This window comes from Elephantulus edwardii, unplaced genomic scaffold, assembly GCF_000299155.1.
Source record: "Elephantulus edwardii isolate Elephantulus edwardi_28Jun2011 unplaced genomic scaffold, EleEdw1.0 scaffold00126, whole genome shotgun sequence".
NCBI classification, from domain to species: domain Eukaryota; kingdom Metazoa; phylum Chordata; class Mammalia; order Macroscelidea; family Macroscelididae; genus Elephantulus; species Elephantulus edwardii.
This window is the reverse complement of record NW_006399876.1, coordinates 3,062,859-3,087,116: the sequence shown is the minus strand read 5'-3', so window position 1 is coordinate 3,087,116 and position 24,258 is coordinate 3,062,859. Positions and strand designations below refer to the sequence as shown.

At 47.7% G+C, this 24,258-nt stretch overlaps 1 protein-coding gene across 1 annotated transcript in view; it reads left to right on the top strand.

The window, feature by feature from the left end:
* The first annotated feature begins 225 nt into the window (after positions 1-225).
* Positions 226-24,258, top strand: part of NAP1L4 (nucleosome assembly protein 1-like 4) — a 32,246-nt gene continuing 8,213 nt past the window's right edge. Inside the window, exons 1-12 of the mRNA XM_006893216.1 lie at positions 226-252; positions 1,051-1,109; positions 1,907-2,006; positions 4,447-4,588; positions 5,160-5,246; positions 9,170-9,301; positions 12,148-12,219; positions 16,190-16,329; positions 17,347-17,492; positions 21,908-21,930; positions 22,294-22,413; positions 23,378-23,407. Of these exons, the coding sequence (XP_006893278.1) occupies positions 239-252; positions 1,051-1,109; positions 1,907-2,006; positions 4,447-4,588; positions 5,160-5,246; positions 9,170-9,301; positions 12,148-12,219; positions 16,190-16,329; positions 17,347-17,492; positions 21,908-21,930; positions 22,294-22,413; positions 23,378-23,407 (1,065 nt within the window). The 5' untranslated portion in view covers positions 226-238. The remainder of the gene's footprint in view (positions 253-1,050; positions 1,110-1,906; positions 2,007-4,446; positions 4,589-5,159; positions 5,247-9,169; positions 9,302-12,147; positions 12,220-16,189; positions 16,330-17,346; positions 17,493-21,907; positions 21,931-22,293; positions 22,414-23,377; positions 23,408-24,258) is intronic.

Sequence of the window (24,258 nt, the reverse complement as noted above, 5' to 3'; positions counted from 1 at the left end):
TGAAGCTTGCACACAAAGTGGATTACACAGAGCAGGTTTATCATTTGATGGGTTTTTATGGATGTAAACCCCCAGGTAACCCGCAATTTCAGTCAGATCTCCAGTCAGAGTCTCTTCCTTCCCCAAAACTTTCCCTGTGCCCCTTCTGCTCAGCCCAAACTTACACAGCTTGTCTGTGAATACTACACGAGCTAACTCTTTCACTCTTTTTTCATTTGTAGGGAATAAAAGCACTCAGATGGCAGATAACAGGTAAGCCAAAGCAGGTTTTCCTCATTGCAACTGGAGCAGAACCCAAGCGGGTTTCTGAATGTCCCACTTCGGCACTTTCTATTTCCTTGTTTACTGGTGCCCACGAGTCACTTTAGGTTTGTCTTTGTAACATGTGAAAAAAGGTTTCTCTGTTAGGGATCCTTAAGACATCTGTGGAAAGGGAGCTCTGGCAGCCTAGTGGCAAGAAGTTGCACTGTAATCCCAGAGGCACATGGTTCAAATCCACCAGATGCTCTGTTGGAGAAGGAGGGGCAATCTCCTCCTCTACCAGTTGGATCTGATTTGACAGTACACACACACAAAAAATAATAAAAAGTAAAATTAAAAAAAAAAGACATCTGTGGAAAGTCGTCTTATTCTAAAGCCGTAACGCCCCAGGGGATGGAGGTACAGCTTCATAGACCTGCCTCCTGTACAGAGCGTGGAGTGTTTGGGGCCGATTCTGCAGGTCAAGTGCAACAGCTGCCTAAAAGTAGAGTAGTTCTCTTTGCTTTTAGTTAGTTGTTTTGTTTGAAGGCTGGGAGTAGATTTTTGAAGAAAGGAATTGTAGAAAAAAAACCCAGAGAGTCTTTGATCAGGTTTGGAAGTGAAAGCTACATGTGGTGGGCTTGGGGGTGGGTGTGTGTGTGTGTGCGCGCGCGCAAGTGGTTGTCAGCAACACAGAACATCTCTCCAGTAAGCTCCATGCACAGTATTGAACACATCCAAAGCATAGTTTTTTTTAAAAAAAAAACTGACTTGCTCTTTATTGTGATAATTCTAAAATAGTTGTTTTAGTTCTTCAGATGGGGTTCCTTCAGATTCCTTGGAAGCTGTTAAAAATGCAAGTAATAAAGGTAAGTTCCCTGCACGAGGTAGAGGGAGGTTTACATGAAGACGTGGGGCTCCCACTTTTTGGATGTTTTTGTTACAGTGACAACAGTAACCCCACTGCTGGTCCTCTGGGTGGTTTCCAAGGCTGTAAATGTCATGGACAGGAAATTGACTCTGTCTCATGGAGCAGCTGATGGATTTGAACTGTTGACCTGTGGTTAGCAATCCCAATATTTAACCATTTGTGCCATGAGGCTTCCTCTACAAAAGCTTCAGGATTTTAGGAAAGTTCAAGCAATGTAAATTAGAACCAGTACTGCCTTTTTTTCCCCCCTTTTTTTTTAAGAGCCCAGTGGTTCCGTCTTACAGAGAATGGCTCAGAGAGCATTGTTCCCTGCCTGTCAGTCACCTTGGGTGCTTCTAAAGCCTACCCAGTTGTGTTTCATCTCTTAAACCCCTAGCCAGTTAGTCTGGAGCGAGTCCTGGTGCCACCTTGTCCTGCCCAGACCATCTGGAAGCAGCTTGTGGCCCCTGTGCCGCTCTCCTGAACACGGAGGTGAGCACTGCTGAGGCCATGTTCACAGTCTCTGGTCTCTCAGCATGGCCTTCAAAGCTGTACCGGGTCCCCTCCTCCCTGCAGCTTCCGTGTCTAGCACCTCCTTGGCTGGGTACTTTGTACAGTGGCTGCACACCTGGCCATTAACCCAGGAATCGAGATGGGCTGGCAGACGGCGCAGGTTTCTACATTGGTGATCTCAGTAATTGGCATGTGCTGAGTGTGTGTTACATCTTTCTGGCCTTGTTGTTTTACTCTTCCTAGAAAAACTCACAGATCAGGTGATGCAGAATCCTCAAGTTTTGGCAGCTTTACAGGAACGACTTGAAAACGTGTCTCACACGCCCTCAAGCTACATTGAGACGTAAGTACACTTCCATTGAGGCTGGGAAGAAACAGGGAACCCTTCTCTTCGGGCCCTAGGGTAGGGTCAGTGCAGTCTTAATTACAGACGATGGCATTGAGCAGAAGATGCGGTCCGCCGCCTGTGGACTGGACTGTGTGTGCCTGGGGGAAGGACAGAACAGAGGGTGTGGTTCTGTCCTGTAGTAGGAGGACTAAAGGCAAGAGGGGGATAAGGACCTGGCAGGGGGTGGTTACACAGCAGAACTGGTAGAGACACCCTTCCCTGGGACCTGCTGAGGTGGGTGGACTGTTGCTGGGTCAAGTGCCCCACCCCGTACCCTGATGCCACTGGCGGTGCCTCACCCCTAGTCCCTGCTTAGTGACTGCTTTCACGTAGTTACAGTGGGGAGGAGACACTTTGGAGTTGTTCTGTTCGTGTAGAAGTTCCGTGAGGAGTGCTCAGTGCAGTGTTCTGAGATTCCTGGAGCTGCTGCAGGGCTTCAGTGGTGAGGTCCGGGACTGCCTGCGTTGGTGGTGGCTTCTTATCTCTCTACCTTTACAGACCAGTGGGCTGTAGACTTTGATGGAGGAATAGCTCTTGGAAACATAACTGTCTTCTCCTCGCTCTTTCTGATTCAGAAATGTAGCATGTTCAAACTATATTGAATAAAGGGAAATACTGAAAGGTGGGGTGGCACCTCCCTCCTTTGTCGGGGTGTAAAGTACGGAATTCATTTTTCAGTTGTGTGATGAATTCGCAAAGTAGGCCCAGTGTCCATGTGTCCACCACCTTGCTGGAGCCTCCCTGTGTTGTCTTTTTTATGTCGTGGTCGTCGTCAGATGCTCCTCGGCTTGCCAGGTCTCGGTTCAGTACTTAAACTCTTGTGCAGAGCAGGTTTTGGGCAGGCTGCTCTAGGCCTTGTTTAAAAATACAGAAAACTTGTGGAGTGGACTTGGGAGAGGGATTGCATAACAATGAATTTTTCTTTTCCTTTTCAAGTAGAAGAGTGAATTGGGGGGCAGGGCGTGGGCAGGGAGAAAAGTGCAACAGTGAATGACTGGAAACCCTAAGTCTCTGTAAACTTTGATTAAAATTAATTTTAAAAAATCTTTTTTAATACAGAAAACTATTGAAAGGCACACTCGTACCTCACTGACTCCAGAAGGAAACAAATTTCACTCATGTTGTTTCTTCCCCAACCCCTTTAGTGCATGAAAAAAACATTGTCCCACGTGACTCCTAAGTAGGCTTTAAAACCTGACTGTGAAACACCATGCTTAATCCTCGCAACTATTGAATTGTTTTCCCATTTTTCACTTTAACAGGTAATACTTCAGGGAATATTCTACATAAGTATTTTATTTCTTTAGGATAAATCTTAAGCAGTAGAATTAGAAGATCCAAACAACATTCTGCCTTTGAAAACCTGCTGGAGGGTCCAGTTGCGGGTCACATTTTAGAGGTTCTTGTTTGCCCTCAAGAAAGATGAGTTGATAAAAATACTGCTATGCCTGCCGTCTATCCCAGTAACATGGAAGACAAGATACGTCTTATTTTAAGAATTTGTATTAATTCTGCAGCATGCTGTGAGCAGAAAAGGAAGGAGAGCCGTAATTGTCTTTTTGTGATTGACTTACGTCCTTCGGCATTAATTCTTTAATCATGCAACACTTGAATCAGTGTTGCATGATATTTCATTGGGTGACTGGACTGTACCATGTCCTAGCGTTTGTCCATTGGAGGTCACTTCGCCACCTATGCTACTGTAAGCATACGTGTTAGGAGGGGCTCCTCCTTGGAAAGGGCCATGCGCTTGTAAGGTGGAAAGGTCAGCTCGAGAGGAAGAGCCTCAGCCAGGTGACTTGGCACAGTGGCGGCGGCAGTGGATGCAGGTCTGTGAGCGTGAGGAGGAGGCCAGGGTTCACAGGCTCTGTGAGGCACGCTTGGCAGCTCCTAACAAGCAGCGCGAATGGGCTTATAGCCCTTTGTGCCACGGCTCTTTAGTTCATTCCTAACTTCATAAGGAAATGGATAGGCATCTCGTAGTGTTTTACAAGACTGAGCCTCCCTTTCTTGTCTGTTTTTTCTTTTGGGAACGGGCTTCTTAGCATCACACTGTCCTCGCACACTTCTTTTCCCTGTGAGCGGTTTGTCCTTAGTTGTTTTTTTTTTGTTAGTTTTTTTTTAAAATTTATTATTTTTGTGTGCATGTACCGTCAAATCAGATCTGACTGGTACAGGAGAAGATTGTCCCTCCTTTCCCGGCAGAGCATCTGGTGGATTTGAACCGTGAGCCTCTGGGATTGTAGTTGCAGCTCCTTACCACTAGGCCACCAGAGCTCCCCCCGCTTAGTTGTTTTTATGAGTTCTTTTTCGTAGTTAGCCTAAATTCATCATTATGCGATTAAAAATTGAGTTGTCTTACTACATAGGATGGTGTGTCTGTTCCCTTGTGTAGTTTACCCAAAGCCGTGAAGCGGAGAATCAACGCCCTGAAGCAGCTTCAGGTGAAGTGTGCGCACATAGAAGCCCAGTTCTACGAGGAGGTCCATGACCTGGAAAGGAAGTATGCGGCTTTGTACCAGCCTCTCTTTGACAAGGTAGGCCGCTCCCCCCAGGTGCGGGTTCACCTGGGACCTTCAGGGCTTGCTTTTGCCCCTCATGGTTCTCTATAGTTGAGTGACAGTTTACAGAGCAAATTGATGTCCCATTCAACATCTGTTTTGGACTTGGACTCCATTCCCATCAACAGCACCTTCCTCACTTCATCCTGGTGTTTCCTCTCTCTGTTCTTCTTTCCTGTCGCTTCCATCTTCTGAACTGTATCTCTGGGCGGGTTCTGAGGAATGTGCTCCTCTTTAATATGATTGCATGAGGTTTGAGTCACAGGTGCTTAAGTCCAGTCTTAAAGCGTCTTCTAAGGGTTATGGTCTCAGGTTCCACCATCTCACTCACACCAGCAAGCCAGCTCTGTTAGGATTTTGCGTCTTGTTCCATATTGTTCACTATTTCAAAGATCCTCTTTGTGATCTTTTTCACAAGAATGGTGACTTGGCATCATCTTAAAACTTGGAATGTTAAAAACGAGTGCTAAGTTCACAGAGTCTTCATGCTTATTTACAGCTTGCCTTCTGAAGTTGGCATGCATCTGATGTGATTTCCTTTCTGCAGAGACGAGAGTTTGTCACTGGCGACGTGGAGCCCACAGATGCAGAGTCCGAGTGGCACAGTGAGAGCGAGGAGGAGGACAAACTGGCCGTAAGTCGCCTCTGTCCTTGTCATCTGTTCTCTGGTCCTGTTACGGGAAGTACTGCCCCAGGGTGGGCAGTCCTGGGTGGACTTGGCTAGGACACACTTGGCATGCTGCTGCTGCTTTGTCAAGGTGGGCACCTCAGAGGTCTCAGAGGAGTGATCGTGCACGGCCCCAGGCGGTCCTCTCATGCGGTGTCCAGCTCTGTGCGCCATGGTGAGTAGAGATAGGGGCAAGTGGGCAAAGATGCAGCCTTGGCAGCAGCCATAAGAAACAGTCCAGTCAAGAGCTTCCTGTCCTCTGTTGAGAGGACAGCGGTGGGTTGTCACTGAGAACATGGTGTTGGGCCTTCTGTGTCATCCTGCCGGGTGTCCTGTCGCAGTGAGGCAGGAGCTTTCCGGAATACTCGAAGGGGTAGTTTGTGATTGAACTGATGCGTGCTTGTGGTGATGTTTGCACTGCTCGTAACCTGTCAGCAGACGTTCCTGGTGATGGGTTCCATTCCAGTGCCACAGAAATTCCCAGAGTAATACAAGGTTGACAGAACTTGTCAGTCTGTTTTATGTTTGGGAAACAAATGTCTTTTATCCTGTAGCATTAAAATCTGTGTTGATCTTGGTAGCCATTTTTGTGTTAGAAGTTTCTAAAATGTGTTTACTCTACATACCATGACTCTGAATCAGTATGTTTGTGAAGAATCTTTTCTTGCTCCAGAAAAGCTGTTTTTGTTGGCCCAAAAAGCCCCTTTGTGACTGTTTAGTTACCAGCTCATTCAACAAAAGTCAGGATTTTGTATGATTTCCATGGCCACTGTGTTTCAGTCCCTGAAAGCAGCTGTTTGTTGGGCACTCTCCCTGCCAACGAGGTCCTGAACCTTGTGGGAGACTCTTACCACAGGATACACAAGTTCTACTACAAGCAAACACTTCTATAGCAACTTCCTTTCCCCTCAATTTCAACCAGAGATCAGATTCTTGTCTGACTGAGATTGTCCGTGGACACTTTTTTCTCACCTGAAGAGGAAATTTCTACATATTTGAAACTGCATTTCCCATGGCTGATAACCCTGTAAGAAATCAGTAAAAGGTAATAGGTAAACTTCTCCCTGTATGCACTTTCTTCAGCCAGGAACTGGGCATCCTTTCCCAGCTGAACTGACTGCACCATTTTGATTTCTCCTTTAATGTTGTTGTTGTCGAGTTGCTTGCAGTTCATAGCGACCCCAAGAACACCAGCTCTGAACTCGGCTCAGTCTTGGGCCAACCTCATTGTCTCCGAGACACCTACGCCCTTACCCAGTCGTCGCGTCAGTGCATCTCATCCGGAGTCACCCTCTCTTGAGCTCCTCCTCGACCCTGCCAAGCGTGATGTCCCTCCACAAGGCCTGGTCCCACCGTGCAGCATGCCCAGAGAGTTTCAGACGGAGCTTCAGAGTCCTTGCCTCCAAGGAGCAGCCTGATTTCACCCTCTCGGGGACAAACCTGTTTGTTCTCCTAGTGGTCCATGGTATAGTCAATAGTCTTCTTTAGCACCACAGCTCAAAGGCATCAGTTCTTCTGTCTTTAGTCATTGTCCAGCTTTCTGATGATGTATAGCAAGTAATTGTGAAGACCATGGCCTGGATCAGGCACAATTTAAGTCTATATGCTGACATTGTTGCTCTCCATTACTCTGGAGAGGTCTCTGAAAAGGAGATACTCCCAGTGTAATTCGTCTTTTGATTTCCTGGCTGCTGGTACCAGGAGTGTTGATTGTGGAACCGAGCAAACTGAAGCTGTTAATAGTCTCATTCTCTTCACCATATATCATGCTTCTGCCAGTCGGTGCAGTGGTGAGAATCTTTGCTGTCTTAATATAGATAGAGCTTCAGTCCATTTTGAAGGCTACAGTCCTTGATCTTCTGCAGCAAATGCGTTAGGTCCTACTTTATTTCAGCAAGCAAAGTAGTGTCATCTGCATAATGCAGGTTGTTGATGAGTCTTCCTCCAATCCTGATGCCACATTTCTCCTCTTAGAGCCCAGCCTTCCTTCCGGAAGAATGCAAAAGATCATCGCAGAGACAGAAGAGGAAGAAAAGACCAAAATGGACGTCAGAAGAGACTGAATATTGCACTAGAATGCCAAGAAGCCAAAGCAAAGGGAAGAAGTTAAGGCACTGAATAGAAGATTTTGAAGGGAAGACAAGACAAAATACTATAATTGAATTGCTGGAATCAGAAAATCAAAAGAGCCAATCTTGCTCAACTTTTCTTAAGCTGAAGAAACTGAAGAACAAATTCAAGCCATGTGTTGCAATACTTTAAGGAAGCTTTGGGCAGAATATTAAATGATCTAGGAAGCATTAAAAGAAGATGGAGTATACAGAGGTACTGTACCAAGAAGAATTGGCTGACACAGAAGAATTTCATGAAGCAACATAAGATCAAGAGCCTTTTGTGATGAAGGAAGGAATTGACAAAAAACAAGGCCCCAAGAATTGACAGCATACCTTTTGATGTATTTCTACGAACAGATGCTGCCCTGGATGCACTCCCCAAGTTGTGCCAAGAAATCTGGAGGACAGCTGACTGGAAGAGATCTATATTTGTTCCCATTCCAAAAAAAGGTGACCCAACAGAGTGTGGAAAGTATTGAACAGTATCATTAATATCACATGCAAGCAAGATCCTGCTGAAAATCATCCAAAAAAGACTGGAACAGCACATCAGCAGAGAACTACCAGATGTGTAAAGTGGGTTTAGAAGAGGTCATGGCACTAGGGATGTTGTCAATGTTAGATGAATCTTGACTAAAAGCACAGGGTTGTTGTTTCATGTGTTTCACTGTGACTATGCAAAGGCATTTGACAGAATCACAATAAACTGTGGCTAACTCTGAGAAGAATAGGAATCCCAGAACACTTGACTGTGCTTATTATGCAAATCGTATACTTCGGAAGGCTGAGCTCTTTGAGAGGGCACGTGGCATCAGGATTGTCACCTGCATTAAGCAGATGACACAACCCTGCTTGCTGAAACTGAGGAGGACCTGAAGCACTTGCTGTCAAGGACTGCAGCCTTCAACGTGGATTGAAACTCAACATCAAGAAAACAAAGATCCTCACCACTGGGCCAACTGGCAGCATCGTGATAAATGGTGACTAGGTTGAGATTGTTAACAGCTATAGTTTACTTGGCTCCATTATAAGCGTTCTTGGTACCAGCAGGCAAGAAATTAAAAGACTACTTACATTGGGAAAGTCTGCGGTCAGGGACATCTCCACAGGACTGGAGAGTAGTGATGTCAGTCTTGAGACTAAGGTATGCCTGATCCAGGCTGTGGTCTTTGGAATTACGTGCTATGCATCAGAAAGCTGGACAATGAGTAGGGATGATAGAAATATAATTGATGCCTTTGAGCTGTGGTGCTGGAGAAGGGTATTGAACTGCCAGGAGAACAAATAGGTTCATCCTGGAGAGGGTGAAATCAGGGTGTTAGTTGGAGGCAAGCAAGGACTCTGAAGCTCCCTCTGACGTACTTTGGGCTTGTTACAAGGAGAGATCAGTCCTTGGAGAGAGACATCATGCTCGGGAGGGTGGAGGGACAGCTCGGGAGGGGAAGGCCCTGGATGAGGTGGATTGGGCTGGGGTCATGGGGATGGATATGTGTGTCAAAGAAAGTATGATTGGTGCAGAGTTCAGAGCTCTTGTACTTAGGGTTGCAGGTTACTTGATGGCAGATAACAACATACTTGGACGAGGAGACACCACATGGCTCAAAATCAGAAAACGTGTACACCAGGGATGCATCCTGTCTCCCTTAAGAGTTGGGGGCTCACCCAGAAACAATTTTGAAAGTGAGATGTTTATGTGGTTTATGCTATGATTTTGTATCAACTTGCTTCTTCATGATAAATGTTCCATTTTACCTCCCCCCCCTTTGTTTTGTTAAGGGAGACATGAAAAATAAAGTCATCATAGCAGAGAAAGAAGCTGCAGCAGGAGAAGAGGCAAATCCCAAAGGAATTCCTGAGTTCTGGTTCACCATCTTCCGAAATGTAGATATGCTGAGTGAACTGGTACAGGTAATCCGCATTCACCTGGGACCCACGTCGTTTCTTCGGGGCTTTATCTGTGTTCTCCTTAACCAGGTACTGGGAGGGTCTTCCCAGGAGGGTGGGAGGTAAATCCCTGACCTCTGTCGTGGAGGACCGGCATCTCATCCCTCGTAATGATGTGGTCTGTGGCCTCCTCAAACCTCTCAGGCCTGTTGTTGGAGCACCCTTTATGTGACAAATGAGGAAGTAAGAGGACAGAGAGGAAGATGAGGAGGGGATTCCGCGTAAAGGCATGAGAAGTGTGTGTAGGTGCATGCGTGTACGTGTGCTTCTCTGCTAATTAGTTTTGAAATCCCGTGGGCCTGCCACGTGGCCTTGCAAGTCATGGAGATATGTGACATGTTGCCAGCACTTTTCTGATCTCATCCCTTTAAAAAGTCTCTTATTTTAAAGAAAAGGAGTAGCCATCTCAGTGTTTTCATCTGGCCCTGTTCACCGTGCACAGAGGGGCCACTTTAAAGGCAGCAAGTGTGACTTGGCCTGAAGTGACTGCTGCTCGAAGTTTCTGTATTGGAAGAAAATGTCCTGGGTTCAGTGGTTTTAGTCACTGTGCAGGGGGACACGTTTCCTGTTAGGCAGTCCTCAGCCGCGGTACGACAGCCCGGGGGTGTTTGCTCTGATCTGCCGAGATTCTGCAAGGGTGCTGCTGATTGTTTTCTGCCTGCTGGTCGGTTTAGAGCTAATGCTCTGTCCTGAACACGCACTTAGGGACTGTGTAAAGAACAATGGATTTCTTCTTAAAATGGAAGAAGCATCTAAAACTTAGTACTTAGTCCAACATCCGCTCTCCTCATCACTCACTCTCTGAAAAGGTGAGATTTAAGAAGACTTGGTGTTGTCTTTAAAGGAGGCTGTGAGGGTGAAATCACTTGGAGAGACTGAACCTTGGGTGGGCCAGGGTTCTTGAGGCCCACCCGACTCTTGAGGAGTGGTACCAACGTCGATGCCTGGGCCACATCAAGAAACCCTTGCTGACTTGGTCCGAGATCAGAGGACACTGGCAGCACTACTGCGTTTAAGAATGCTGGCAGCACATGTGCCTCTTAGCTGCGAGCCCATAGGAGGCTGTGCTACTGACCAAGTGCATCCAAACACTGCCCACTGTGGGTCGCTGACCACTCTGGGTCACACAGGGTCCCCTTTCCCAACATACCTTGGGCGAAGCTGACGTGGGTTTGATACTAGGAGTAGCAGGGCCCTGGGTGTTTGTCAAACTGCTTGATTCATGTTCCAGAGTCGGGGACCTGGTGGCTTGATGGGTAACCTTGCTGTTGGTCCTCAGGCCTGGCCACCCAGCCAACTGTTGGTGGTAGAGTAGGGGCAGTTGCTGCCGAGTGTACATACCACAGGGCCCTTGGTGGCCAGGGAGAAGTCACTGTGGTGTCTCCCTAACACTGAGTAACCTTGAGATTGTGCTCATGCCGTAAGGGTCTCCTTACCTTTTGTTGATGTGACACTTTGCGGTGGAACCTGCTTATTGAGTCCACGGAGAACTAGAGTGGTGTTTGTGCGTGGCAAATAATGGGAAGTGAGTTGCATTCTTGTCAGAGTTGCCTTTAGGATTTAAACTGCTCTGGTGGTTTGGGGTTTGTTTGTAAGTGCAGTCCAGGTACCTTCCTGCTAGTAGAGCTTTCATATGCTGGGTGTGGTATTGCGCTGTGAGCCTGGGAAGTTCTCTTCCCTCAAGGCTTGTGGCTGGTTGGTGAAGTTAAAATAGAATGGTGGTTCCAGTTTCTTGAAGACAGTATTTTGCGGTACTGCTGCCATGACTAAGATGAGTTTTAGGACGCTAGTGCAGCTTTTTGCGAAATAATCTGTGTGACAGTAGTTGACACAGCTTACAGCTGGTTATTTATCTCATTAGAACCATGCGCTCTTGGACTACAGAATTTAGGACTTTGATTTGACTTTTGTTCTAAAAGTGTCCTTTTTAGAATAAGTAAACATTTGATGTCTGGAGACTCAAATTTATTTGTTTTGTTTTAGAAGTCAGAGATTTTTGTTTTGTTTTATAATCCCTGAAGAACTTCAGTGAGGAAACTGACAGGTGTCAGACTGCTTCCTTAAAACTTAAGCTGCCTGCGAAGAGGGAAGCCCCCAAACGCCCAAGCCGTTTAAGTTGCATCTCCAGAAATGAACCCCTATAGCTGGGCTGTGTTTCCTTTGCTGGTTTTTCTCACCTTTGGTTGTGGACCCTTCAGTTGTAGCCAGTGGTTAGCTGACTTGGAGAGCAGTGCGCATTCCCCACCTTCACACAACAGCGGGTGGATCTGAACCTTGAGCCTTTGGGTTAGCAGCCAGCTCCTTACCACTAGGCCACCAGAGAGCTCACCTAGACTTTGAAAAAGCAGGTTTTGATGAAGGTTGATTGTAAATACTGGTCATGTGGTGAGCCTGTGGTCCTGGGTCCGAATTCCATCTCAGCCACGCTGTCCAGCTTGTTGGAAGAGTGTCTGACTGATATGTATCCTTTGGGTTTGGGGCCTCTCTTGCCGCATGAGGCTGGGGGGATTTCTAAACTGCGTACTCTAGTCTCTTCAGCAGTTCTGAATCTCTAGTTGTTAACTTGTCCCCCAGTATTCAGAGTGGGTGTGCATTGAAGAAGCTGCCATTGCTGGAACTCAGAAATTGGGCAGCTGACTCCACTTGCCACCACCTTTGAGGCTGGAGCTGGCCGGTGAATTTCCCTGGGTCCCAGGACTTCTTACATGGCATTGGTGGAGATAGAGCAACTGATAGTATCTCCAGCCGGAACTTGGCAGGTTGGGTTATCTTTAAAGCTTCTTTAAATGTTGTTTTTCTCCTCTGTTTAGGAATATGATGAGCCAATCTTGAAGCACCTGCAGGACATTAAAGTGAAGTTTTCTGACCCTGGACAGCCCATGGTGAGTACTGGGTCTCAGCCTAATAGAGAGAGTCCAGCCCCCATCATCCGGGTCCACTTGAACTGCGTGCGCACTGTGGTCTTGCTTTTGTCTTCAAGTACCTCACACGCTTCTTATGAAAGCTCGTGTGTGAGGCAGGGCGCGTTTTCACAGGAGCTAAGGTTCTACCTTGAGGAAATGACTGCAGAATCTGGGTCCCACTGATGGGTGCTTGTCACAGTCTTTATGGTGCCATGATGTGTGCGGCCCCATGCTGATGGGGTCTTCTCTGCCTGCCTCACCTCACTGAGAGGAGACCCTGCTCCTAGTCCCACGGACACTTGCCCGTGAACTGGGGCCGGGGCCTTGTCTGTTTCTGTGCTGCCCTTCTGGATGGATGGATGGATGGATGGAATGCCTGCGGGCGCCCAGCTCTGCCAGGAGGGAGCAGAGCGTCCCTTGGAGGCCGGAGGGTGTAGTGCTGCGTTACCTCTCAGCATCGTTTTCTCCATGGTCTCTCACCCTCCTTTCTCACCTGTGACCTGTCCGGGTCTGTGCACTGTCCCTTTTCTACTTTGGAGTGATCCTTCTGTCTTTTCCCCTCCTTTGCTCTTTCTTAGCCACCTGCTCTCAGGTTTTGCCCTTTCTCAGTCTTACTTGGAGAGCAGGCCCGGGCCACAGTGAGCCCCTGTGTTGCTGTCTCACTGGGAGGGACAGGTGCACTGTGGGGAGAGGGCAGGCTTTGCTCTGCTCCATAGCGCTTCACTCCTGTGAAGCCTGTTACGTTTTTCTTGTGAGTTGTTTGTGCTGTACTGCAGTCTATTAACGGTGCAAGTAGGTTTATGCAAAGGTTTGAAATATGGTGAGAATTAGAAAATAGAACAGATGTGACGTGAGTACTGACAGTGAGCAAGGACCGGGGGTACACGGCTGGAGTGTGCTCCAGACCACCTTTTCCTTCCTGTCACAGGCCTCCTTGACCTCCCTGGTGGTGGTTGTTATGTGCCATCGAGTCACTTGCAACTCATAGCGACCCTATATACAGCAGTCCTAAACTCTGCTCTGTCCTGTGCCTATTGCACTGTCTCCAACACACCCATCCCGATTACCCCAGTTACTGAATCAATCCACCTCATAGAGGGCCTTCCCCTCCTGCGCTGTCCCTCCACCCTCCCAAGCATGATGTCCCTCTGCGAGGAGCAGCCCGGTTTAACCCTCTCCAGGATGAATGTTTGTTCTCCTAGCAGTCCATGGTACCCTCAATACTCTTCTCCAGCACCACAGCTCAAAGGCATCAATTTTCCTTCTATCCCCCCAGTCATTGTCCAACTCTGTGACGCACAACAAGTGATTGTACGTGTCTATATTTTGTACACACGTGCCTATTTTAAGAACTTGGAACTGTGGTGTGCACAGTTTACACTGCCTTTTCACTTAATATAGGAGGAGGTGATACTTGAGGCCGCAGAGTTCTTAATACCTTTATTGGCTGTAAAATGTTTTGTTTGATGACTGACATTCCCCGACATGCCCCATATACTCTAATTGTACACGACAGGTGCACTTTTACTCCGCTCTGCTCACGTTGCAGGTGGCTTCTGTAGTTTGAATTTCTTTTAAAGCAGCTATAGGTCAAGGGAGTGAACGGTGTATGGCCACAGATTGTTTTTCTGTTAACAGTATCTTTTTAATAATAAACCACTTTTACAGTTTGTCTTGAAATAATTTCACACTGAGAGCAAAAGAGGACCGTTTCCACTCGTGCAGAGCGTCCCCTGTGCCTGTACCCCAGCTCCGCGCTTGTCTGTGCAGCCTCAAGGTGGCACTTGAGAGGGGCCAGGATGTCACTGTTTACGTCTCTAACTACTGTTGAGACTAGACTTGGTTTTGGGTTGGGTAGAGTTTTGAGTTTGGGATGGTGGAGTATGTTAGGATTTTGCTCTTGTGAATGTTTCATTAGAAATATTGGGACTAGTGGACCCCTTGAACGTCCACCTCTACAACCTAGGACCAGAAGAACTAAGGGTGCCTGGCTACCACTGCTTACAACAGTGGTCACCCGGAGAAGGTCCTGTACAGAGTGAATGGATAAGAGGAATGTACTGAAAAACAAAAATGGCCAGCCTTCCTGGTCCAGTGGGCACTGATTGATTGAACCCCTAGTGCCCTTAGTCCCCTTCAAACCCGGATCAAGGTGAAGCCCTGTGGATCACCTTTCAGCCAAATAACAGACAGGCCTGTGACATGAGGGCGGTGCCCACTCCTTAGTGTAGCCAGTCAGAGGATGTCGTGAGAGCCGCGTTTGCCTAGGGGTAGTGCTCATTGGGCAGGGAGGGGGCATAGCAGGATCAGCGGAACCAAGAGTCCATGGACACGAGCACCTACCTGTGGACATTGTAATCGATGTTAGGAAACAACGTGCATTAATGGTTGAAAGTAGTTTTGTTCTATAAATTAACTCGATGATGTGAGGAAGGTTTTCAAAGTCTCTCAATTTTTTCCAGCTGTCGTTGTTGTTGATCGCCTTCCTGTCGAGCACGACTCATAGCGACCCTGTGAATAAAAGACCTCAAGCCCCTCTACAGCTAACGACATTCATCAGTGTGCATAGAGTTTCCAGAGGCATGTTGTTTGCTTCCAGTTTTCCAGCTGATAGTAAATATAGCCGGTGCTTAACAAGCACTACCTGTCTGTAAACCTAGATAAATACTTGGGGATTTTTTGGAGAAAACAAGTACTCTTTGCATTTGAAACTAATTCCAGAGAATCAAACGTCACTTAAAGCAGAGCTGGGATTTGAACCCAGGCTGTGTGGCCAAGAGTCAGTTTTGACCACCATGATAGTGGACAGTGTATAATCTGACTGCTTCTTTGTTGTTTGCGGTTGTGTTTGTTTTGTTTGTGTGTCTGTGTGTTTTTCTTGTTGTGTACCGTGGAATCAGATCCAGCTGGCACAGGAGGAGATCGCTCCTCCTTCTCCAGTGGAGCATCTGGTGGATTCGAACCGTGTGCCTTTGGGATTGCAGTGCAGCTTCTTGTCCCTAGGCATCCAGAGCTCCTGTGCTGCTTTGTTTTGAGCAGAGTCCAGACTCAGGTATTTGTCCAGGTGGCTTCCTGAGCAGAGATTTCAGAATGTAATCCTGGGGTCAGAGAAAACTCATTGCCATTGAGTTGCAATCAGCTGACCCTTTAGAAGGTTTTTGACGCTGTAAATTGCAAAGGAGGAGTGTGCCCATTTTTCTTCTTGGAGCCACTAGGAGATTTGAACCACCAAAGAGGCACTAACTTTGGGTTTGAAGGTACCCTTTTTATTTGCTTCTTTTTCGGTTCAGATCTTTTTTTGTTGTGACAATTCCTTATCGCAGTGGCTCCTCATCTGTGAGAATAGAGCTGTGTGGGCACCTTTGTGTTTCCATGTTGCCAGAGCTACACCTGGTGTCGCAAACTGCCGCCCTCTCCCAGTGCACGTTACTCTGCCTGAGCCACTTCCTATGTAGTTAGGCTTTGCATCCATCTGATTTGTTGACCATCTGGTTTTGTGTGTGGTCTCTGTACTTCCTGTGCATCCTCTCTGTGTGACTCTCTCAGACTTGTCAGTGCTTTGAACAGGGCTTTGTAAGGGAGCAATGGCCTTGTGGCCATTCGAGGTCTGAGGAGGCCTTGCTCTCCTTTCCCTACAGTTTTCAGAGATGAGAATAGGTGTGCTGTCAGACAGACGAGGCCCAGTTTCTCCTCCTAGGTCCCCAGTTTAGTGGTCACCTCTACTTCCTCCTGGTGGGAACTGGGGAAGCAGCAGATAGGAGCTGGGAGGAGGTCTCCTGAGCTCAGGTGTGACAGAGCTGTGTCCGCCTGGTGCTTGGTCTTGGCCTCATGATGGCAGGTTTCACTGTGAGATACGGGTTCTGATGTAGTCAGAGCTGCCGAGCGTGGAGGACACGCTGCCTAGAGCTGGTTGCTGCTTACTGGTACTTACCGAAGTTTGTGTTTTCAGTCTTTTGTATTAGAATTCCACTTTGAACCCAACGACTACTTCACCAATTCAGTCCTGACGAAAACGTACAAGATGAAGTCTGAGCCTGACCAGGCTGATCCTTTTTCCTTCGAAGGCCCTGAGATTGTTGACTGTGACGGGTAAGAAAGGGTGTTGGAATTCATAGTTGAGATAGAGGGAAAAAAAGAAAAGCAAAATGTCTTTCATTTACCCAGTGTTTTAAAAAACCAACTCTAAGCCCATCCAGTCTCAGAAACCCTCCCCCAGGTGTCTCAAGATTTGAATCTTAGTAGGAAAGGACTACGTGCCTTTCTCCTGCTGAAAGGCTTTGAACTCTTAGCTCTTTGATAAGCAACACAATATCTGCACCAGCAGACAAAGATAAAAATTAATCCTCTGGACGGGACAGAAGAGTGGCTGGTGCCCTTGCTGGGTGAGGATGTTGCGTGGTCTCTGGACCCGAGTACAGTTCTGATCATCAAGCCAACCAGTTTCCCCACCCGATGGGGCTGGGCAGCGGCACAGGCCGCCAGCCATGCGGGACAGTACTGACCAGTGGCTGGCACTGCACATTGTACGGCGCGCCACCATAGTGCTTTCTGTCTCCACTGGTCACCAGGTAGGGCTTAGCCCAGAAGTCATTCTTCTTGATTGACTTGAGGCTACTCAGAGTGTTGTCTGTGGAGTTAAACAGTCTTTATTCACCTCCACCAACCACTGAGCTGTCCCCTTTATGTGCCTCAGACATCAGTAAGACCCAGGTGGATGCCAGTGGTGAGGTCACTGTGAAGGGCATCTTGTGACAAAGGGTGGTCGGAGTAGCTTCTGTTCTGATGGGCCCGGGTTCTGGGCCGATGCCCCTCCCAGAGCTCTGCTTACTTAGCATGCTGGGACTGGCGGGCGCTGCTTGCAGCTGGCCACCGTCTCTCTTCTTGCACTTGTACTGTTCAAGGAGTGGGCTTGGCTTGGCCTTGCTCTGGCAGACCACTCACCAGCACACTGTTGAGGTGTCTCACGACATGAGTTCCCTCGTGCTCACTGCCAGCTGACGTCTGTAGACTGGCTGAGGCTGTCTTGCCAGGCTGACTGGGGGCAGTTCTTCAGCTTCCCATGGAGCTGTGGGCTGTGTGTCCATGACCTGTCCTCTGTCTTTGCAGGTGCACCATTGACTGGAAGAAAGGAAAAAATGTCACTGTTAAAACCATCAAAAAAAAGCAGAAACACAAGGGTCGAGGCACCGTCCGAACAATTACTAAACAAGTGCCCAACGATTCCTTTTTCAACTTCTTCAGCCCGCTGAAAGGTGTGTGCATGAGCTGTGTGTGCCAGGCAGGTACCTGAGGAGAAGCCCTCACTGATGGGGTCCCTCTTCTCTGCTGCCAGTGGAGGCAGGGGCCATGTGTGGGGCGCGGACACACAGGGAGGGGACAGGACACCTGTAGTGAAGACTGCCCAGTGTGTAGAGTAATCAGGGCACAGGAACTGCCCTTTAAACAAGAAAAGGCAGCTGAGGTGCGTACCACTTGCCCTGCACCTGCATCTGGGAGATCCCGTGGCTCCACTTACCTCTTCTTTGTTCGCCTCCCTGGGTGCTCCTGCATCTTTGTCACTAGTGCCACATTTAGCACCCCCCACATCTGGAAGTTTCTTTCTCCGTTAGGACTCCAAGCTAGCCCTTGTGTCTGTCCATAGAGACCTGTGCTGGCCGGTGTGTGTCATGGCGGAGCTGTGCACGGCTGGGACCATTTGAAGCGTAATCTCCAGGCTTGTGTTCTCCAGGGCTCTGGGTGGGTTCCAGATGCCAGACTCTGGGCTGCTCAAACTCCTTGGGACTTCTATTTTGATGAAGAAACAAGTTGTTGGACTTTCATTTTTGGAAACTCTGTCAGTAGGAAATGTGTGTTTACGAGTTTTTCCCCCTTTTACGTCCCCCCCCCCACATTTAAGTCGATTAAAGATGAGACTTTTTTAAGCCAAGAAAAGTTGAGCAAATGACTTTGAGAGTAAATTATTTCTGAGTGTTGAAATAATTTTCTAATTATTAAAGAATACTGAAAGTGTTAGTGTTGTATTTGAGAGAGAGATTTCCTCAGCTAGAAGTAGTTAACATTTGGTTTGTTCTGAGAAAACAAAGAATGTAAAAAGAACAGGATGGCAGTGGGGGAAAGGACAGTGAGCTAAGAAGAGTCAGAAGTGAGGACATCTTACACAGTAGCTAGCCTGCCCCTATTTTTCCCTATAAGACAGACCTTTTGGTGACGCCTTAACCACAGCCAGTGGCCTTGGAGACCCTGTCATATGTTAACTGTTTGTTTCAGCCTTGCCCTAAACCTGTGTGTTAGATTACCTGGGTGGTGGTCTCGGCCAGCTCTGCAGACTGCCCAGGGAGGACCACTCTCCTGACTCCAGTGAAGACAGGAGAGCTTCGTTCCTCGGCGTCTGCATCCGCAGCACTCTGCTGGAGGTCTCATGCCAGGACGTCTGGGACTTCCTCAGCTCCCAGCCCCTGCCAAGCCAGCATCTTACAGCAGACACTCAGGTCCAGAACCTCCAGCCTTCTGGTCCACTGTAGTGTCACAGTTTGGTTAGGTGTTGCTGTCATACCTTAAGGGGCCATAGTGGAACATTCTCCCCGTCCTGGGGTGTGCGTTAATATGTAGGTAAGGGTATGTGAATACTAGGACTGTGTGTGGGAACGCCTTGCTTCCCACTGGCAGTGCTTTGTTACTCTTGTGGGTAGGTCATGTTGATTTCACCTAGGAGGGACTCTGTGGACAACAGATCCAGACCTTATCCTGTCATGTGCCGTCTCCACGGGGCTCGAGCCCAGCTCATCGAGGGTCTTCCTCTCTTTCACTGACCTTACGAGGTGGCGCCCACTTGTTAAGTGCTCATGGTGACCCCTTGTACAAGAGGCTGGAGCGCTGTCCAGTCCTGTGACATCTTCACAGTCTGCAGTGCTTGCCCCCGTCTTTTAACGCCACTGTGTCGTTTATGGTTTTTCACTCTGAGAGTGCCATTCATCATCACACGACAGTGCTACCTCCTGAAATAGTCGCGTGTCACCTTGTCTTACCTTCACAGTGACTGTGCACTTCTGCCTTCCGTGGTGCTCCCTGCCGTATTGACCATGTTGTCCATGGAGTCCTTACTGCAACTTGAGGTTATTTCTTTGAGTTTGATGGTTCCTGGTGTATTTATTACCCCTTTCAGTCTTGAAATTACATACTGTGGTAGTACTTCGCTTTCTTAAACTGCCCTTTGGGATCTTAATGCTGGGCTTTTTATGTCACCATTTCTTTGTTTTCTTCGGTTGCTTTGTTGATTGTTCAAGTAAAATGAAGTTGTCCATCTACCGTGATAACTGCTTGGTGGTCCAGTTGTGAGAAGTTTTGCTTATGAGAATATAACTCCGTAGCCTATTTGGTCTTGGTGATGGTTGTTCTTGTTGATTGCCTCCAAACCGAGCACGGCTCATAGCGACCCTCTGAGCAAAAGTCCCATCGTCCTTCTACAGCGTCGGCATTCACTCAAGTTCATGGAGCTTCCAGAGGCATGTTGCTTAGGAAGGGGATGCCACTAGTTTTCCTGATTTCCTGACTGCTGGTACCAAGGGTGTGAATTGTGGATCTAAGTAAGATGAAGTTGACAGTTTGAATCTTTTCTCCATCTGTCATGATGTTGCCTATTGTACCAGTGGTAAGAATTTTTATTTTCTTGATGTTAAAATGTATTTCTTAGTAAAGGCTGTATCCTTTGATCTTCTGCAACATGTGTTTCAAGTCCTCCTCACTTTTCAGCAGGCAAGATTGTATCTTCATAACATACATTATTGATGGTGTTCCTTTGATTTTGACACCATATTTTTCTTCATAGGGTCCAGCTTCTTGAATAGTTTGTTTAGCCTACAGATTGAATACGTATGGAGAGCGAGTACAACCCTGACTCGTCTCATTCTTAATTTTAAATGGTGCAGTGCTCCCTTGCTCTGTTCATACAAGAGCCTCCTCGTCCAGGAGTAGGTTCCGCATGAGCACATGTAAGTGCTCTTTCAGTGTCAGCCGTGACTTGTCATAATCCACACAGTCGGGTGCCTTTGCATAGTTAATAAGGCACAAAAAGACATTCTTTTCATATTACTTGCTTTCAGCCAGGAGCCGTCTGATGTCAGCAGTGACATCCCTGGTGCCACAGCCCCTTGGAAATGATAGTTGTTTGATAGTTTCCACATTCTGTTGGGTCACCTTTCTTGGGAATAGGAATAATGAACGTCTTTCCATCCATTGGCTAGACGGCTGTCCTCCAGATTTCCTGTCACAGAGCGGTGAACACACCCAGGGCTGCGTCATAATTGAGACAAGTCACTTGGTGTCCCGTCGATCCTGGGGCCTTATTTTGCCAGTTCTTTCAGTGCAGCTTCACCTTCGCCTTCATTGTTGATATGGTACATCCTGAAATGTTTCCGTATTTGTCAGGTCTTTTTGATACAGTGACTCTTGTGTTCCCTCCATCTTCCGATGCTTCCTGGATCATTCAGGATATTGCCCATCGCATCTTTCAGTATTGGGACCCAAGTCTAAATTTGTTTTTCAAGTCTCTAAGCTTGAGAAATGCAAAGCCTGTTCTTTTCTCTTTCTTTTCCAATTCCAGCTTTCTGCACCACATTCCCTATAATACTTGATCTGCCCTTTGAAATCTTTTGTTCAAAGACTGTATGTTCAGGGATCATTTTTAGAGTTTATTATTAGAGAAATTTCTCTGATCATGTGGAGCCCTGAAATCTTTTACTTTGGCATGAAAAAGGGGGCCCGTATGAGTGCTGCGGGCCTCAGATCCTAACCCATTTTCGATGCTCCTCTCATGGGGAATGAGTATTTTCTGTCAGTGATAACAACATGAACTTCAAGATCGTCTTGGTGGATTTTTTTTTTTTAATTTTTTTATTTTATTGTTTGTATGTGTTCCGTCAAATTGGATCTGACTGGTACAGGAGGAGACTGTCCCTCCTCCAGTAGAGCATCTGGTGGATTTGAACCGCGCACCTCTGAGATTGCAGTTTTGTTGGGGGTTTTTGTTTTGTTTTGTTTTGTTTTTGTTTTTGTTTTTTAAGGACTGCAGTGTCATTCCTCTTCGGTCTGCTCCTGCGTGCTGATGTTGTGTACCCAGTCAGAACCCACCCATCGTGACCCTCCAGTGGGTTTTCAGAGGCTGTAACCGCACTAGAAGAGATGGCCCAGCTTTTTCCTGTGGGGCGGCTCATGGGGTCAGACCACATACCTTTGTATCGGCAGTGCAGCTCCTTACCAGCAGAGCTCTCTGCCAGGAGATCATGACTCTCATTCAAGGAGTGGTGCTGACCCATCTATTGAACTCACTGGTGCACTGCAGATATTTCGCTTCGTTTTTAACAGCTTCCCTCAACTTCCCACACCTTGTCCTAATCATTACTGCATATTTGCAGCTGTCTCTTCTCATTTTGAGTCCGAACACGTCAACATCTCAAGCCCTCCAGATCATTGAGGCACAATCAGATCCCAGGACCAGTTCTGCGTCCCCCTGGGGATGATGGTCCTGATGGCCCTCGGAGAGCCATAGTCAAGCACTTTGTTGTGAAAAAGCTCAATGATTAAATGGCCCCATTTTAATGTGTGCTGTCTATTTGGACTAATACTGAATATTTTGGCTTTCCATATAATACGTTTTCCATATTTTTTACAGCTTCTGGCGATGGAGAATCACTGGTAAGATTTAATGTCTCGATGGTCTTATTTTCCTACACATTCTTTGTGTCGTGAGTATTCGTCTAGTTTTAAAAATCCATTCTTGCTCTCTAAAACCTGGCATGAGTTTATACTTACTGTGCCCGTTGGTTGGAGACACTATGAACGTCTACCCTGTTTGGGGTCTCAGAACCCCTCTTCTTGGGCCCTCCTGCTTCTGGTCCTGCCTGCTTTTCTTCAGTGCTCTGCTGCAGTGGTTTTTGTACAGATATTTTGTACAGCTGTTAGTACTTGACAGTTTGGAAGTCAGGTAACCAGAGATGTGAGGGGAAGGTGGGGAAGGGACAGATGGGATGCCGAGCCCGTAACTTAGCTCCCCCCCAGGATGAAGATTCTGAGTTCACCTTGGCCTCTGACTTTGAGATCGGACACTTCTTCCGCGAGAGGATAGTGCCCCGAGCGGTGCTGTACTTCACCGGGGAAGCCATCGAGGACGATGACAACGTACGTGCACATGGGCTCAGGGTGCAGTGTGAGCATTCTGGGTTGCTCTTGGGAGATTGGTAGGATGTGGGCTGGGGGAAGGTGCCCTAGTGGTGCAGGGGTTAAGTGCTTTGCTGGCTCACTGTGACTCCACCTGCCACTCCACTAGATAAGTACTTGGTGCTCTGCCTGTGAAGATGACAGCTTTGGAACCTGGTGAGACAATTCTCTGTCCCACGGGGTCATGATGAGTCATTCAGTGTTGACAGTGCCCAACAGGAGAATAGGGAAGACCGTCTTAGAAACAAGCTGAAGTAGATCTTGTAGTTCTCTGTACCCGGGTCTCCTCACTGCTCCTGTGCCACCTATCATGGTGTTGTCTGCGACCCTAGGGACCCATGTGCACACTCTGAGTAGCAAGGCCAGTTGGGCCTGGAGGTGTCACCTGTGAAGATCTGGCCATGCTCTGCAGCCAGCCCCCTCAGTCCCCATCAGCAGTGAGAGAATTCGTGCCAGTCTGTGCGAGCAGTGCTGGGGGTCAGACCATTATAGCTCTCATTCACTGGCCTGCCCGGCTCGTGGCCACACATTGGAAAGTGGTCTCAAACTCCTGTGATATCTCCACCCACCAATTTAAAAAGGGAGTGTGCCTTGCATGCATACAGGGACCCTGCATTTGTTGTGCTTACCAGCTCAGTTAGAAAGCACAGGGGAATGCCTGCTTGCCTGCCTGCATTGGGTCGGTAAGCACGAACAGGCAGGACAAGGGTGCATGTCCCCACAAAGACCCAGGGACATGTCCGTGTACCCGACTCTTACCTGGGATGACTGTCAGGTCCTCAGGACCTGGGCAGCCTGTCAGGTCCTCAGGACCTGGGCAGCCTGTCCAGCGTGAACGGGGAGCTGTGTCAGATTTAGGTGCTGGCAAGTTGGAGAAACCTAAAGATTTGTTGTTTGTTTTGTCTTGTTTTTTCTTTTCCTTCAGTTTGAAGAAGGCGAGGAGGGAGAAGAGGAGGTAAGAAAGGGGTTGCGTGAAGCCTTGTCCTGCTCCTTCAGCAAGGAGCCTGTGGCAGGAGGGCCGGCCTCGTTTGTTGGACTGTATGCTTTCTCACTTCTCTGGAAAAGCTGGATGACAGTGGTTGTCATTTTGTACTGCAGAGTTGGTCTTTGAAAAGGTATCTTTAAAAAATAGTAACTCAGCAGACAAAATTAGTGTCCCCTCCAAAAACAGTGTTCACTTCAGGATTGTCTGTAACAACAAAAATCTCTTACCTGCTTCGCCCCACTTTGAGTGCTTGGGGCCAACTTCTTCCTTTCTTCTTATCTTCCGCTGCCACCTAGCTCCAGATATAACCGACATCATGTGCTTCAGAGACCTCAAGACCACCACCGGCCTCCAGGTCCTCAGTGATTACCTGGTCAGCAAGAGATCTATCGAGGGGTATGTGCCGCTGCAAGTAGATGTGGCAGTGTTTGAAGCCATCTCCAGCCCCCTACCTGCTGGAGGAGAAAAAGGCCAGCCTGGCAGGACTGAAGAAAGCTGTGGGTAAATATGGCCCTGCTGGAAGGAATATACTGAGTCATTGGATCGAAAGGAATTGGCAGATACAGAAGAATTTAATGAAATAACATTTGATCAAGAGCCTATGGTGATGAAGGAAGAAGTTCAAGCTGCTTTGAAGGAAATAGCAGAAAATAAGGCCCCAGGAATAGATGGTATACCAGTTGACATGTTTCAGCTAACAAATGCTGCCCTGGATGTACTCACCAAGTTGTGCCAAGAAATCTGGAGAACAACCACTTGGCCAACTGACTGGAAGAGGTAGGTCTATATTTGTTCCCATTCCAAAGAAGGGTGACCCAGCA